Source organism: Tursiops truncatus, chromosome 3, assembly GCF_011762595.2.
Source record: "Tursiops truncatus isolate mTurTru1 chromosome 3, mTurTru1.mat.Y, whole genome shotgun sequence".
Lineage (NCBI taxonomy): Eukaryota > Metazoa > Chordata > Mammalia > Artiodactyla > Delphinidae > Tursiops > Tursiops truncatus.
Genome location: NC_047036.1, coordinates 154204795 through 154220187, shown reverse-complemented (window position 1 = coordinate 154220187; position 15393 = coordinate 154204795). Strand labels below are relative to the sequence as shown.

Here is a 15393-nt window from a genome sequence, read left to right as displayed (position 1 = left end):
TGTAAATTAATTAAAATGTAATAAACTTTTCTTGTGACTAAAGCTGAGTGTATAAAATATTTTTTCTTGGGCTTCCCTAGTGGTGCAGTGGTTAAGACTCTGCCTGCCAATGCAGGGGACACGGGCTCGAGCCCTGGTCCAGGAAGATCCCACGTGCCACGAGCAACTAAGCCCATGTACCACAACTACTGAGCCTACACTCTAAAGCCCGCGAGCCACAACTACTGAAGCCCGCGGGCCTAGACCCCATGCTCTGCAACAAGAGAAGCCACCACAATGAGAAGCTCACACACCGCAACGAAGAGTAGCCCCCTCTCGCCACAACTAGAGAAAGCCTGTGCTCAGTAACAAAGACCCAATGCAGCCAAAAATAAATAAATTAATTTAAAAAAATTTTTTTCTTCTGGAACAAATTACCATTAGAATTATTAGTAATGCTAAGTTAATTGAAGGAATATAATTTTATAAGTAATTATACATAAATTTTTCTTGGAATTACTTCTCTTCATGAGCTGGTGTTGGTTTTTTCATTAGCATGTACTTGTAGACGAATATATATATTTACTGATAAAATGTGATAGGACTCAGAATCAATTTTATTCCTATTTTTTGATTTTTTATAGATGTGATCCTTGAGAAATCTGGCTCATATAAATAAGAAATAGAAATGGACAGGTTTTTTTTTTCCCATTGGTAAATTCTACCAAATATTTTTTTTAAGTTTTATTGAAGTATAGTTGATTTACAATGTCATGTTAATTTCTGCTGTACAGCAAAGTGACTCAGGTATGAAATGGACAGTTTTGTTATAGTAATGTTGTTCAATTTTTGAACTCCTTCTAAGTTATATGCCCCAAATCACATTGATCTAATGTCAAAATTTTGTTCATTTTTGTTCAAATATTCATTTTGTTCAAATGAAAATCACCTTACTTGCAAAAGGATACAACCTAGTCACATTAAAGAAATTTCTCTACCTCTGGGAAGTTCCCAAAAAAAGACTTTATCAAAACTTATCAGATGATAATTATGCCTTATAATTCTTTCACTCTGTTTAACTCAGAACACTCAAAATGGTTGGGGATATCTAAACATTGCTTATTTCATTACACCTTGCCAATACAATATTTTTTGACAAAAAGTGTTTAGGGAATTCCCTGGTTGTCCAGTGGTTGGGACTGCACACTTCCACTGCAGGGGACACGGGTTTGATCCCTAGTCAGGGAACTAAGTCCCATATGGCCAAAATTAATTAATTACTTAATTATTTAAAAGTTAGTTTACATGTACTTGAAATCCATTTTCATCAAAAACTTGGAGCTTCAGTTTGGCTCATTTAATTTATTGAACGTGTCCATCAAGTTAATGGCATATCCAAGGGATGAGTATTGAGACTGAAAACAATTATATATATTCATATTTGTGGGGGAAATTTTTTTTTAACTCTCCAAATTCAGGATACCCAGCAGAGGGCTGGAGACCAACCCTCTCTCCCAAGACCAAGTTTAACTAAGTTCAACAAAGCAATGAGAGACTGGAGGCTCTTCATGTTTTGGGTGACTTGATTAATCATCAAAGGAGGTTTCACCTCCATTTGGTGTGTGAGACTTTCTGCACCCCAGGTCAGTGCATCAAGAGGAAGATATGGGGGCTTCCCTGGTGGCGCAGTGGTTAAGAATCTGCCTGCCAATGCAGGGGACACGGGTTTGCGCCCTGGTCTGGGAAGATCCCACATGCCGTGGAGCAACTAAGCCCACGCACCACAACTACTGAGCCTGCGCTCTAGAGCCCATGAGCCACAACTACTGAAGCCCGCGTGCCTAGAGCCCATCCTCCGCAACAAGAGAAGCCACTGCAATGAGAAGCCTGCGCACCGCAACAGAGTAGCCCCCACTCTCAGCAACTAGAGAAAACCCGCCTGCAGCAGTGAAGACCCAATGCAGCCAAAAATTAAATAAATGAATAAATAAGTTTATTTTTTAAAAAAAGAGGACAAGATATTGAACAAGGAATGAATTGTGGTTCTTCTGTAGAGTGGAAGAAAGAGTGCCTGTGAAACTTGAGGATCTAGAAATCGACTTCCTTAAAATATCTGGGCCTGCCTAGCCCTCCACAGGACTTCCTGCATACGTATTCCCATTCGAACAACACTAGACTTCGTTTTAGACCGGGGATTGGTATCTTCTTTGAATAAATCTTTACAAATTGCTTCTGTGGTTATTGGTCTATTCAGGATTTCTCCCTCTTCTTGTTGGGGTTTTACAGTTTATATTCCTTTGTCTATCATCCATTTCATTAAACTTTTCAAATTTATAAATGTAATACATAGGATTCTCTCAAAATTTAAAAATAATTATACCACTCCCACCCAAATGCTTTACTTAAAGTCCACTTTTCTTTTTCCACACCATGATGAAAGGTTTAGGCCGATTTTTCTTTCCCAGCAGCTGTCCTCTTGGGTTTTGATGAGAATTTAGAATTTTCAGTCCCAGGCTGTCTCTAGTCTTAATACCTGTATTATAAATTCACAGTCATAGTATCATTCTTTTCGGTTTAGCTACACATATATATGCTCTTTTAACTATTTATATGTCCATATTATTTACTGCCCATGAAATAAAGCAGGTAGACAAAGGATTAATATCCAGAATATACGGACCAATAAAACAAAGGCAAACAAAGAAGGTTAAAAGATTTAACAGGCAATTCATAGAAGGAATACTAGGAGACAAACATGAAAAGCTGCTTAACATCTGTAATGAACAACTGCAAACTAAAACAATAAGATCCCCACCCCACCCCACCCATTTAAATGACCAAACGATGGCGCAGGTGCGGAGAGAGGGGCGCGCTGGCCCGGGATATATTTCCTGCCGGGAGTAGGTTATAGTTTGGGGTCTATATTATTAATTTCTCGAATGACAGTTTCCTGGGCTTGAGATGACGGTAAGAATTTGTCATGGATATCTGATATTGACTACAAACTTTTACTCTCAAAGTGACAAGGTTAATGGAGTTGAAAAGCAGCTGAGTTCATTTTATTCTAACGGTTTTATTTACAAAAGAAGTGTAAAACTCGTAATTGTCCACTAATTGTGGACGAAAGATGGGTAACAACGAAAATTTGAGTCCATTACTGAGGAACTGCTGCTTTCCCGAAGGCTCCGGCTGGCACTATCAGGCAAAACAACCGGCTCAGAAACCCCTGTGGCCGGTGTGCGGACCAACCCAACCAATCCCGGAAGCCGCTACCTCCGTCCTGGCTGAAAAGTCAAAATGGCGCCCGTTAGCTCCATGGGCGTGGCCTCGAGCTGGACTCCTCCAATAGGAACGAGAGGGGGTGGAGCACTTTCCCAGCAAGCCTTCTAGCTTGGGGCAGGGCTTCCTGGAGTTTGCGCCCTACCATTAGTCAAAAATGGAATGGGGGCGTGGGAGGAACCATTCGCGGAGACTCTTGGTAGGGTCGTCGCCGTAGCAACGCGCTGAGCTACCTGGGAGAGGCCTCTAGAGTCTGACCCAAGGACCCCGCCGCCCACATGCGGCTGTGACCTCCCGGGGTCAGGGCCCGGCTGGCTGCGATCTCCAGTTTACCCGCACGTCCGCGCTCCGAGCAGACCGCCTCCATTGTTCCGCGTCCAGCCTCCTCACCCCGGGCTACACTCAGTCCACTAACGAAGCTGTCCCCGCTTCTGTCCTCCAGCTTCCAAGTGCCAGATGATGGAGGAGCGTGTCAACCTGATGCACATGATGAAACTCAGCATCAAGGTCTTGCTCCAGTCCGCCCTGAGCCTGGGCCGCAGCCTGGATGCAGACCATGCCCCCTTGCAGCAGTTCTTTGTAGTGATGGAGCACTGCCTCAAACATGGGCTGAAAGGTGAGCCTGAGGGCGGGGGCGGGGGCTTGAAAAATTTGGGCTAGCTGCTTCCCAGCATCATCAGTGCCAAACGTTGTTCTGGGTGCTGGTGTTGTTCTTGTGCACACAAGACAAACAGTGCACAAGACAAACAAGGTCCCTGCCCACAAGACGCGACATTCTAGAGCAGCGCTGTCCAATAGAAATGCCATGCAAGCCACATGTGTAATTTCTAATGTTCTAGTAGACACGTTTAAAAAAACGGAGAAGAAACAGATGAAATTACTTTTAGTAATTTATCCCAATATAGCCAAAATATTATCATTTTGACACATATAATCAGTATAAACCTTACTAATGAGATATTTTGCATTCTTTTCTACACTGAGGCTTAAAGATCCACCGTGTGTTTTATACTTACAGCACATCTCAGTTGCACTGGCTACATTTCAGTAGCACTTGTGGCTAGTGACTACCTTGGACAGCACAGTTCTAGAAGAGGAGACAGACAACAAACTCAGAAGCAAACATAATTACAAAATGCTACAAATTCAGGGATGCAAAATAGGTTAAATGATAGAGAATAAAGGGAAAAACCTTTCAACTAGGGTGAGAGGCGAAGGTCTTTCTGGGGAGGTAAAATGTGAGCTGAGACCTAAAAGAGAAGGAGTCAACCTTGCAAATGTTTGGGGCAAGAGCCTTCCTAGAAAGACAGAACAAAACAGGAGCGAAGTCCTGAGGGGGACCAACCTTGGTTTCAGGAAGACACCAGGTAACTGAGGCATGCTGAGAAGCAGTAGGTGAGGTCAGGGCAGTTGGGATGGGCTGGATCACGGTAGGCCTTTATAGGTCAGGTGAGGAGCTGGATTTTATTCTAAGAGTATTTAGAGGATTTTCAGCAAGGGAAAAACAAGATCTAACTTACATTTGTAAAAGAACTTCCAGCTATGTGGAGGACAGATTAGAAAGGTGGGGAGGTGACGGTATTAGGAGCAGGGAAACCCATTAGGAGATTATTGCAGCAGTTCAGATGAGGGATGGTGGTGATGATTTGAAATCAAGAATTGACTTTGGCATAGGAGGGAGAAAGGGCAAGGATTTCACAGGTGATCATTTGACCACTTGTTTTATTTCATGATCAATAAATACTTGAAAGAAAGAGCCTAGTGAGTATATCAGAGAAACCCTTTCATTAGAGGAAGGGAGAGCTCATTTGGTACCTGGCCTTTCCCAGTCCCCAAGACTGAATCAGAAGGAGTAAGCAGTGCAGCTCCACAGCATTCATTTGGCTTTTGGGAGAGAGACTGTGGGACCCTGAAGACATTTTGCAACCTGTTCTTATGAATAACACTTCTGTTTTCCCTTTTAGTTAAGAAGAGTTTTATTGGCCAAAATAAATCTTTCTTTGGTCCTTTGGAGCTGGTGGAGAAACTTTGTCCAGAAGCATCAGATATAGCCACTAGTGTCAGAAATCTGCCAGAATTAAAGTGAGTGAGAAGTAGTTACATCAATTTGATGTTTTAAGAAAACTTCCTTGTATTTATCAATTTCTCTATTCTTTGCTGATAAAGCGTTTTCTAATTTAGAACAAATTGTAGCAAAAGCTACACTCTACTTAGACTTTAGTCCCAGCTCTGCTGCTCATTCTCCACATAAGCTTGAGAAAATTTCCCCCTCTCTGAGCCACAGTTTCCTTTTCTTTAAAATGGGGACAGTGATTGCGTGTCATACAAGTTCAAATAGTGAAAAGGTGTTGTCACCCAAAGAGCAGTTACAGGAGGAAAAAGAGTTGTTACACTCCTGGAATTGCTGCTTCAGATGCACCTGGGTGCTTTGTGACCACCTAGAGGGATGGGATAGGGAGGGTGGGAGGGAGACGCAAGAGGGAGGAGATATGGGGATATATGTATATGTATAGCTGATTCACTTTGTTATAAAGCAGAAACTAACACACCATTAAAAAGCAATTACACTCCAATAAAGATGTTTAAAAAAAAAAAAAGACAGATGCACCTGGGCAGTTTTCTGAATAATACAGTTTGGAACAGATTTTAGATTCCAGGATAAGAAACATTTGTGGAAAGGCTGGCACTGATGAATTTTGCCTTTTTGCCTTATCTGGGTTTGCCCTTGGGATCCCTATGTATAGGCTCAAAATAAAAAACTGAATGGAACACGAAAAGGTGTATCGTGGAATCTGCATTGAGAAGGGGCCCTGGAGATCCTTAGGCCAATGCAAAAGTTCTCCCGGCAGAGTCTTTCACAGGGGACTCAACTGTCCAGCCTCTGTTTGACCTTCTCCTGCAGAGCCAGCTTATACCATTTTTAGATAATAATAATAGCCACCACAATTAACTAAGGGCCTGCCATGTGCCAGGCATTGTGCTAAGGACATTTCATTATCTCGTTTTATCCTCCACAAATCCCTAGGAACTAAGCTGTTGGTGTCCCCATCTACAAGTGCAGAAACTGAGACTCAAGAGTAGTTAAGTAACTTGCTCAAGGTCCCTCGGCAAGGGAGTGGTGGAACCAGGAAGAAAACACAGGTCTGCTGGTCTCTGAAGCCCTCTAAATCCCACTAAACCCTCTAAATCCCACTAAACTCCATCTTTGCTGAGCCCTGTGCATTCATAGGACTTAAGCCTTCTGTCTCTGTCCCTGGTTCATCCCTCTGGACCTATACCACCTAAGGTGAAAACCTTTAGCGACAACCTTTCATATATTTATTTGGTGACCCCCTCATGAGCCTCCTACGTCTTCTGCCTTGTTTCTTCAGTTTTTTTTTTTTTGGTGGTATTGGGTCTTCATTGCAGTGTGCGGGCTTCTCACTGCAGTGGCTTCTCGTTGCAGAGCACAGGCTCTAGGCACGCAGGCTTCAGTAATTGTGGCTCGCGGGTTCTAGAGCGCAGGCTGAGCAGTTGTGGCACACAGGCTTCGTTGCTCCCTGGCATGTGGGATCTTCCCGGACCAGGAATCGAACCCATGTCCCCTGCATTCTTAACCACTGCGCCACCAGGGAAGTCCCTTCGCTTGTTCTTTATGTGGTCCTATTGTCCATTCCCTTCCAGCAAGCTCACTCCCTCAAGAGTACAGCACTAGACTGTGTCTCTGGGTGGTCTGGTTGGATGGAGCAGGGGTCTCCCTCCTCCTGCACTCAGGCTATTTCCACTTAGGCACAGGAGGCATTTTTGAAGTCTTGTTGTGCTAACAAAGAGCTTATTGTCAGCTAAACTCACTGCTTCTGTTCCCTGTGGATGCTAAACAGGTAACTAGCTTAAGTACCAAAATCCTCCCTCTGTCTGCCAAAAAGGAAATACATAGTAGCTCCCTCCTCTTGACGCCTCTGGAGGAGTAGCCTTGTTGGGAGCCATGTGAGAAAAGGCTACTGCTTTGCTCTATAAAGAGCTGCAGTGTTTTTACTATTTCATTAAATAGTAACAAAAGTTCTAAAATTTCTGCAGTATTTTGGAAGTTATGACCAGAATTTTTTATGAGGGTAGAGACTATTTGCTCTAAGGTGGTTTGAAACTTGCGTGACGAACTTTGCATCCTGAGAGACATCTCTCTAGAGTTTAATGTCCTTGTCTAATTGAGATAAAAATATCTTTTACAGTATGGCCTATCACCCAAAATATTTCATTGTTTTCATGTCATGGTTTATTATTAAACAAACTGTTACACAATGAATAAGTTACACTTAAGATTGGCATTTAAACCCAGATAACAGACAAAGCTTGTCTCTCTCTTTTTTGAAAATTAAAAACAACCTTTTTTGGGACTTCCCTGGTGGCACAGTGGTTAAGACTCCGCCTGCCAATGCAGGAAACATGGGTTCGATCCCTGGTCTGGGAAGATCCCACATGCCGCGGAGCAACGAAGCCTGTGTGCCACAACTACTGAGCCTGTGCTCTAGAGCCCATGCGCCACAACTACTGAAGCGCACACGCCTAGAGCCCAGGCTCTGCAACAAGAGAAGCCACCGCAATGAGAAGCACGCGCACTGCAACGAAGAGTAACCTCCCTTCACCACAACTCGAGAAAGCCCGCGCGCAGCAACAAGGACCCAACACAGCCAAAAATAAATAAATTCTAAAAAAAATAAAATAACCCAAAAATCAACCTTTTTTCTTATTACATAACTTTTTTTTTTTTTTTTTTTTTTTTGCCGTACGCGGGCCTCTCACTGCTGTGGCCTCTCCCGTTGCGGAGCACAGGCTCCGGACGCGCAGGCTCAGCGGCCATGGCCCACGGACCTAGTCACTCCGTGGCATGCAGGATCCTCCCGGACCGGGGCACGAACCCGCGTCCCCTGCATCGGCAGGTGGACTCTCAACCACTGCGCCACCAGGGAAGCCCTACATAACTTTTAATTAAGAAACAAAAAAGGCGCTTCTGTTAGCTTACTACTCAGAAAAAAAACTACAATTAATATCGTGGTCAGTATCCTTTTAGATCCTTTCAGTGCATAGTCGGACAGACAAATAAATAAGAGTCTATTTTTATTCCCCTCCACCTCACCCAGTGGCTTCATTATTGCACTGCTTCTCATGGAAGACAGTTTGGCACTATCCACAAAAACCACCAATACATCTACCCTTTGACCCAGCAATTCCACTTCTAGGAGTTTTATCTCGTAAATCTAACACATGAAAATGACACATGTACAGAAATACCTGTTGCAGCATTATTTGTAGCAGCGGAAGATTAGAAACAGCCTAGATAAAAACCAGCTAAATAAATTATAGGGCAGTCCAATACTGAAACACTCTAAAGCTATGAAAAAATGAACGAAAAATTCCCTGTGTCTGGAAAGAATTTCAAAATGACAGATATTCAGTGAAATAAGCAAGTTGCAGAACGGCATATATAGCATACTAATTTTTTTGTAAACAGGAGAGAAAAATAGAATTTATATTTATTTTCATATGCATAAAAATATTTTGGAAGTGAACCTAAACTAAGAGCAGTATATTTTACAGAGGTGGGGAACTGGGAAAAAAAAACAAGTATTAAACTGTACGTACTGTTTTGTGGCTTCTTTTCCCATTTAATATTAGATTTTAAACCTTTTGCCATAATAGTCATCCACATCATTTTTGTATAGCTCCTCCCACTTTGCTCTTTGTGGTTGTCTTCAAATTCTCATTATCCAAACAGTGCAGTGGTGACCACCCCCAAACATACGTCTTTGTGTACCTCCTAAATTATTTCCTTATATTACTAGATGTAGAATTTTGATAACCTACTGTCATTAAATTGCCTGCTAGAAGAATTGTACCAGTTTGCACTCCCACCAAGCAGCACATGTCAGTGTCCATTTTTCCTATCATGCCAACATCAGATGTCTTTTTTTTTTCCTACTTTATTTCCTTTCTTTTTTACTCTGGCTTTACATCATTTATTGAAGGGAGAAGGGGGGAATACAGTCTTTTGTATTGATTAAGTTGGGTGCCCTCTGACCCTTTGAGGCTGATATTGATTACAGCAGTACCTCCAATACTCTTGGGTGTTACAAATGCAGTTACTCTGCTTAGAACAGGATCTTTTTTTCCTCAAATAGTGTTAGGTCTACAATTGGGAGGCCTTTTCTTTTCTTTTAATGTTTAAAACAGATCTTTTCAAAATCACACCTTTGAGATTGGTTGCACAACATGAATGTACCTAACAGTACTGAACAGTACAGTTAAAAATGGGTAAGGTGGTAAACTTTATGTTATGTGTATTTTACCACATCAGAAATAAAATTGTACCTTTGAGCTAATGCCCTAGAAATCTTGTGAGACTTCACCCCTTTAACAACTACGTTCTATATTCGTCTTTTGAAAGAAAATTTATCCATTATACAATCTAACCTGGTATTTCCTGACTCCCTGTGAAATTTTATGAATACATGCAAAGTTTTATCTAATTGTTCCAGAAATCAGATGTTTGTGGCTTAAATTTTTTTTCCTATTTTTTTTGGGGGGGGGTGGTGCAGAATACATGCCCATGATACAGACTTCAAACAGTACCCAAAAGAATGCAGTGAGCCATTTCCTCAGCCTTCCCAGACAGTGCGCTCCTCCAGCCCCCAGGGCAGCTCTATTACAGCATTCTCTGCATTCACCAGCATATGTATGCGTGAACATGTGTTTTTCCTTGGCTAAGTTGGTTTTTTTCCCTTTGTTTTTTGTTGTTATTGTTATGTCATAATAGTTTGATTCTCTGTTTGAATTCCAGGACAGCTGTGGGAAGGGGCAGAGCTTGGCTTTATCTTGCACTCATGCAGAAGAAACTGGCAGATTATCTGAAAGTGCTTATAGACAATAAACATCTCTTAAGGTATTTCATCACCTATCTTTGCTTAGCTTTTGCTTCGTAATTAGAACACAGTTCCGTATATCATTCGGAATTAAAACAAGAATGTATATTGTACAGTTTTTATTCAAATTATTATTAAATGTAACTATTCTGTGGCTTAGTTTTAAAATAGCAGTATTTTATTTTTTGAACACTGATGTCTGAAAGTCTTTATGAATGAAGATGTATATTTTCATTTTGAAAAGTCATTTTGAAGATAGTTCTTCAAAAATACCTAAGATTAGGCACCCTGACAGCGTACTCCATTAAGTTTCAACAAAATGGTATTTGATTGGATGATAATAGGGGAAAAATGACTTGAACTAGATTCAGTGGGCAATTTTCAAGTATAAAACCCTGCTTTTTGTAAGGGAACATATCTAGATTACCTGTTTTAGGATTCCACATTCAGTTTGTAAACTTTTATATCTCTTGGCATCAGTAAAGACGAACTGTCTATCTCTGAAATTTATGACTGGGTTCATTTTTTATATTTATAACTCTATAAACAAAAGTAACCATTATAAGAGGAATTTTCTCCAGGATATGATCATTTACAAGGAACAAATCTCTCCAGAGATAATTCTCTTATCTAACTGAAATAAAAATGTCTTTTACAGTCACCCAAAATTTTCCATTGTTTTCAAGTCATGGCTTATTATTGAACATATCTTTTCATGATAAATACTGGTTTCAAATAGTTCATGTACTTTGTACTCTTCTTTGAGTACTGTTATACTGAGTAACTCTGAGGTACAGATTTTGTTCTAAACAATTAATTCTTAGGATAATAAGTTCTCATGTACTCATACACACAATGGTAAATTAGCTAATAGCTGGTGACCAGAGCAGTAATGGATGGAGCCTCACTGTAATGGCTGAGGTGACTTGGAGGTAAGGAAGTAAAAGCAGCCAGTGTTGTTCCATGGGACACAGGGAAGAGGGAAGAGTTTTATCCTTGGATGGGTGGTGGGGGAGGCTGTGGGATCCCACTTTATGTTGACATGAATGTAAGTGTAGAAGTAGTTCATAGCAACACAAAAGAAGGAGCCAGAGTGGACAGGAGGGGCAGAGTGATGTTCAGGAACACAGGAGCCAAGAGATGAGGAGGACTGGGCTCCAGGGTCCAAACAGAGGAGTTAATCCTAGACCAGAGGTAGGAGGAGTCCATTTTAAGCCACAGGAAGAGAGGAGAGGCCAGAGAAGAGATAGCAGCACTTAAAGTGGGAGAGGAAATAGAAGGAAGAAGGGAATTCACACAAGGGAGCCTCTGGCTCCTGATGAAGTTGGCACCCAGGCCATGAGCTAAGAGGTGAAAAGGCAGAGTAGGTCCAAGAGAAGGGTGGTGAAGGTGTTCTTGTTGTATCAATCTCTTTCAGTGAGTTCTATGAGCCTGAGGCATTAATGATGGAGGAAGAAGGGATGGTGATTGTTGGTCTGCTGGTGGGACTCAATGTGCTTGATGCCAACCTCTGTTTAAAAGGAGAAGACTTGGATTCTCAGGTAAAATGGGAATTTTGACTCCAGATCGAATGCCTTGTCTGGGCCAGGGATTTTACATAGGATCTGCTGAACCTAAGGAAGGGGCAGATGGCAGGGGGCATCTGGCACAGGGCTGTGCAAGGTGCTGTGCTGGACCAGAGTGGGGAGCAGCTGGCAAAGGTCTTGGGGAAGGGTGAAAAATAGCTTGGGCAAAGGCACAGAGGCACACACAGCGAGCATGGCGTGTTTGGGAACGGGAAACAGTTCTCCATGGCTAGAACACAGGATGCTCGATGAGTGAAGTGAAGGTGGAGGCTGGCCCAGTTGTTAGGCCATCAGTGCCATGTTAGAGGCTTTAGTTTTTGTCCCTGGAACTTTGGAACTTAAAAACCTTTGGAGGTATTTAAGCAGTACACTGAAATGATCAGGCCTGGGATTGAGAAAGATCAAGCTAGCAACCATCCAGTTCATGAGTTAGAAGCAGCCAAGAATAGGGAAAGCAAAAACATTGAGCAGACAAGTCTGGAAGCCCCAGGTTGCACGAGGAATGGGAAAATAGACTCGGGAGAGATTTGGGAAGTCAGATGGTAAAATGGAGCACAAATGAAAGTAGGCAGTAAGATGCAGAGTGCCCCATGGGGTGGGACAGCCCTCTTGACCAGGGCTGAGGCCTAAACCTGTGGTGGCAGGGGCAGTAAGTCAGGACACCCTGCCCCACCCTCATCTCCACCTCTTCAGGGCATCTGTAACTGGGCAGTGGCCCAGGCTTCTTCCCACTACATGTTTGGACATGAATCTAAAGCTTCCCCAATCCCTCCGTGACCAGGTCAGCTTTTTTTATTGTAACCTTTCCTCTCTTTTTTTTTTTTTTCTAGTAGTTTTCTTGTTTTTGCCTGTTAAATATTTTTCAAAAAATACAAAGAAGTTTTTTTGAAAAGAAACAAAATATCACATATAATCCCATTGCACAGAAAGAGCTAATTCAGTGTTACATTTCAGGATACATCCTTGAAGCACATGAAGAAAGGTGTATGTGTGTATTTATATTTCAGAGACAGATGTTTGGAGTTCTCTTTTTTCATTAAACCAAAATATGATTATTCCAAGCACACCATTTTGCAATTTTTTTATTTAATAATATGTTCCACATAGCTCTTGATGTCAAGAGATATAAACCATTTTAAACAACTGATAGTAATCCATTTTATGAATGTACCATAATTTATTTAACCAATACTTATTAATGTAAGTTGTTTCCATGTTACAACAATAATGTTATAAACATCCTCATACTTCTTTTTACTCTTGTCTGTTTATTTTCTTAGGTTAAGTTTTGAGATTGCTGTGTCAGAGTGTACACATTCTGCATGAGTGTTGTGATTACATGTGAGCATTCTTGGTCTTTTTTAATCTGAAAGAAAAACAACTCTTCATCTCAAATTTATATTTTTGAGAACTAGGAAGATAAACTATTTTTTTCATGTTTTATTTGCCATTGGTGGTTCACCTGTTCATATCCTTTGCCCATTTTTTTGAGTTTTCCACCTTTTTCCACTCCTTTATTATTGATTAAGGATATTTACCATTTGTCAGAATATTTGTTATAAATTTTTTTTTTCTGCTGTCTTGGGGCTTGTTTTCCCTGTAGACTTTTTTTTTTTTTTGGCGGTCATATTTAATGGACTTTTCCTTTATACCTTCTAAGGTATTGTGCTTAGAAGGTCCTTTCATGTCTAAAAATTAACCTAATTTTTTAAATCACATGTATATTTTTTACATTTAAATGATCTGCCTGTTATTCGTTTTGACATAGTGTGAAGTAGAAGTCTAGATTTCTTATATAAGTACAGTAGTAAACTATTACTACAGTAGTAGTAAAGTTTTCTCAATATCATGTATCAAATATTATTTCCTTACTAATTTGAAATTCCACCTTTATCATGTGTTGAAATATCCATTATGCTCTGAGGCTTATTTCTGGACTCTCTGTTTAGTCTCTGGATCTTTTTATTTCTATGCCAGTAACGTAGTCTTTTAATTACCAAAGCTCTGGCAGTTCACCTCCTGCCTACTTTGTTGTACTTCTTTTTCAGATATAGTTGAGGCTGTCCATTCTCCCAGATGACCTTGAACATCATTTTGTCAGATTCCAAAATAAAAATTTAATTGGGATTTTTATTAAGTAATAGATGTGATTGAGCCCCCTGGCCTATTCTTATCTTTAATACCTCTTGTATGTCACCATAAAGTATGAGTATTTGCTATTGCACCCTGAGGGATCCTCTTTCTCATGTTTAGAAAGTACTGTTCTATTCTAGCTTACTTTATATTTTTATTTAAAAATGAACATTGAATGCTATCAAATAACTTTTTTGGCATCTATTGAGATGCCATATCCATTTTTTAACCCATAATAATAATTGAATTAATTCTTAGGTTTCCTATTGTGATATCATAAAATAAACCTTACTTGGCATCGTGTGTTATTCTTTTAGTATACTCCTAGATTTAATATGTCTGTGGTTTATTTGGAAATTTTGTATTTCTCCTTAAAGGTGACACTGGTCTGAATTTTCCTTTTCTATACTGTCTTTGTCACTTTTCAGTGTCAGGATTGTATAACCTCATAAAATAAACTGGATGATATTCTTTTCTTTCTTGCTTTCTACAACAGTTTATTAGAGCAGGAAATATTTTTCTTTAAAGGTTTGTTAAAACTGGCTAGTATGACAGTTTCAGCTTTATGCAAAAGCTTTATGGTCCTCATGCTTTGACCACTTTAATTTTTTGCATAGCTTTGGTCAATTTATTGGTTTCCTAAGTCTTAGAAAAAGTTTTAGTCATTTATATTTTTCCAGAAATCATTTGTTTCATTCAGATCTATTAGTTGCATGAGAGTATTTTCTTACAGCTTTTTAAAATCTCACTTTTCTAAATTGTAATACTTGGTAGAGATTTGTCTACTGTGTTGAGCTCGAAGAACCAGGTCTTGCTTTTACACATCACTTCTGCTTTGAGAGGAGAGCTTTGTTTCCTAGTCCATTAATTTCTACTTTGGGTATGCTTTCTCATTCCTTCTATTGTTGCTTTTTTTCCAGTCAAATATATATTTCTTTTTAAATTATTTTTGTATTACAAAAGAAATGCATGCTTGTTGAAAAGAAGTTAAGCAATTACAGAAGAATGTAAAGTGAAAAGTGAAATTCAAGCTCCCCTTCTCCTCTCCCCCTTCAGTCCCAGTCTTGTCCCCACAGATAATGGTAAAAATTTGAGGGACTGTTTCTACTTTTCCTATGCATTTATGTATACATAGGTTTTGTTTTTAATTAAATCTTTTCTGGTTTTCTGTTGCAGTGTAACAAATTAACAGTCACCTAAATGATTACAGTCCCTCATATTTGAGGGATGGCTGAGCTCAGCACAGTGACTCTTAAGCATGCCTGTGATCACAGGCAGTTGGTGGCTGGGGCTGGAGTGGCTGAAGGCATATGCACTCTCACTCTCTGTCCTCTGGGCTGAGAAGGCTCAGGGAGCTGAGGCTGGAGCAGCAGGGGCTTCTTGGGCATCTCTGTCTACACATGGTCTCTCCACTTGATCTCCAGTGTGGTGCCTCAAGGTTAGCCAGACTTTTCCCATGGAAGCTCAGAACTTCAAAGGTATATGCCCAAGGGAAAGAGCCAGGAGGAAGCTTGTACTGCCTTTGTTAACCTAGCTGCAGA

General features: G+C 40.6%; 1 protein-coding gene across 4 annotated transcripts in view; it reads left to right on the top strand.

Moving 5' to 3' along the window:
- Positions 1 to 15393, top strand: part of RUFY1 (RUN and FYVE domain containing 1) — a 65552-nt gene that overhangs the window by 5759 nt on the left and 44400 nt on the right. For all 4 annotated transcript variants that reach the window (XM_073802895.1, XM_019937411.3, XM_019937410.3 and 1 more), the window contains exons 2-5: positions 3701 to 3874; positions 5223 to 5340; positions 10073 to 10174; positions 11572 to 11695. In XM_073802895.1, the coding sequence (XP_073658996.1) occupies positions 3701 to 3874; positions 5223 to 5340; positions 10073 to 10174; positions 11572 to 11695 (518 nt within the window). The remainder of the gene's footprint in view (positions 1 to 3700; positions 3875 to 5222; positions 5341 to 10072; positions 10175 to 11571; positions 11696 to 15393) is intronic.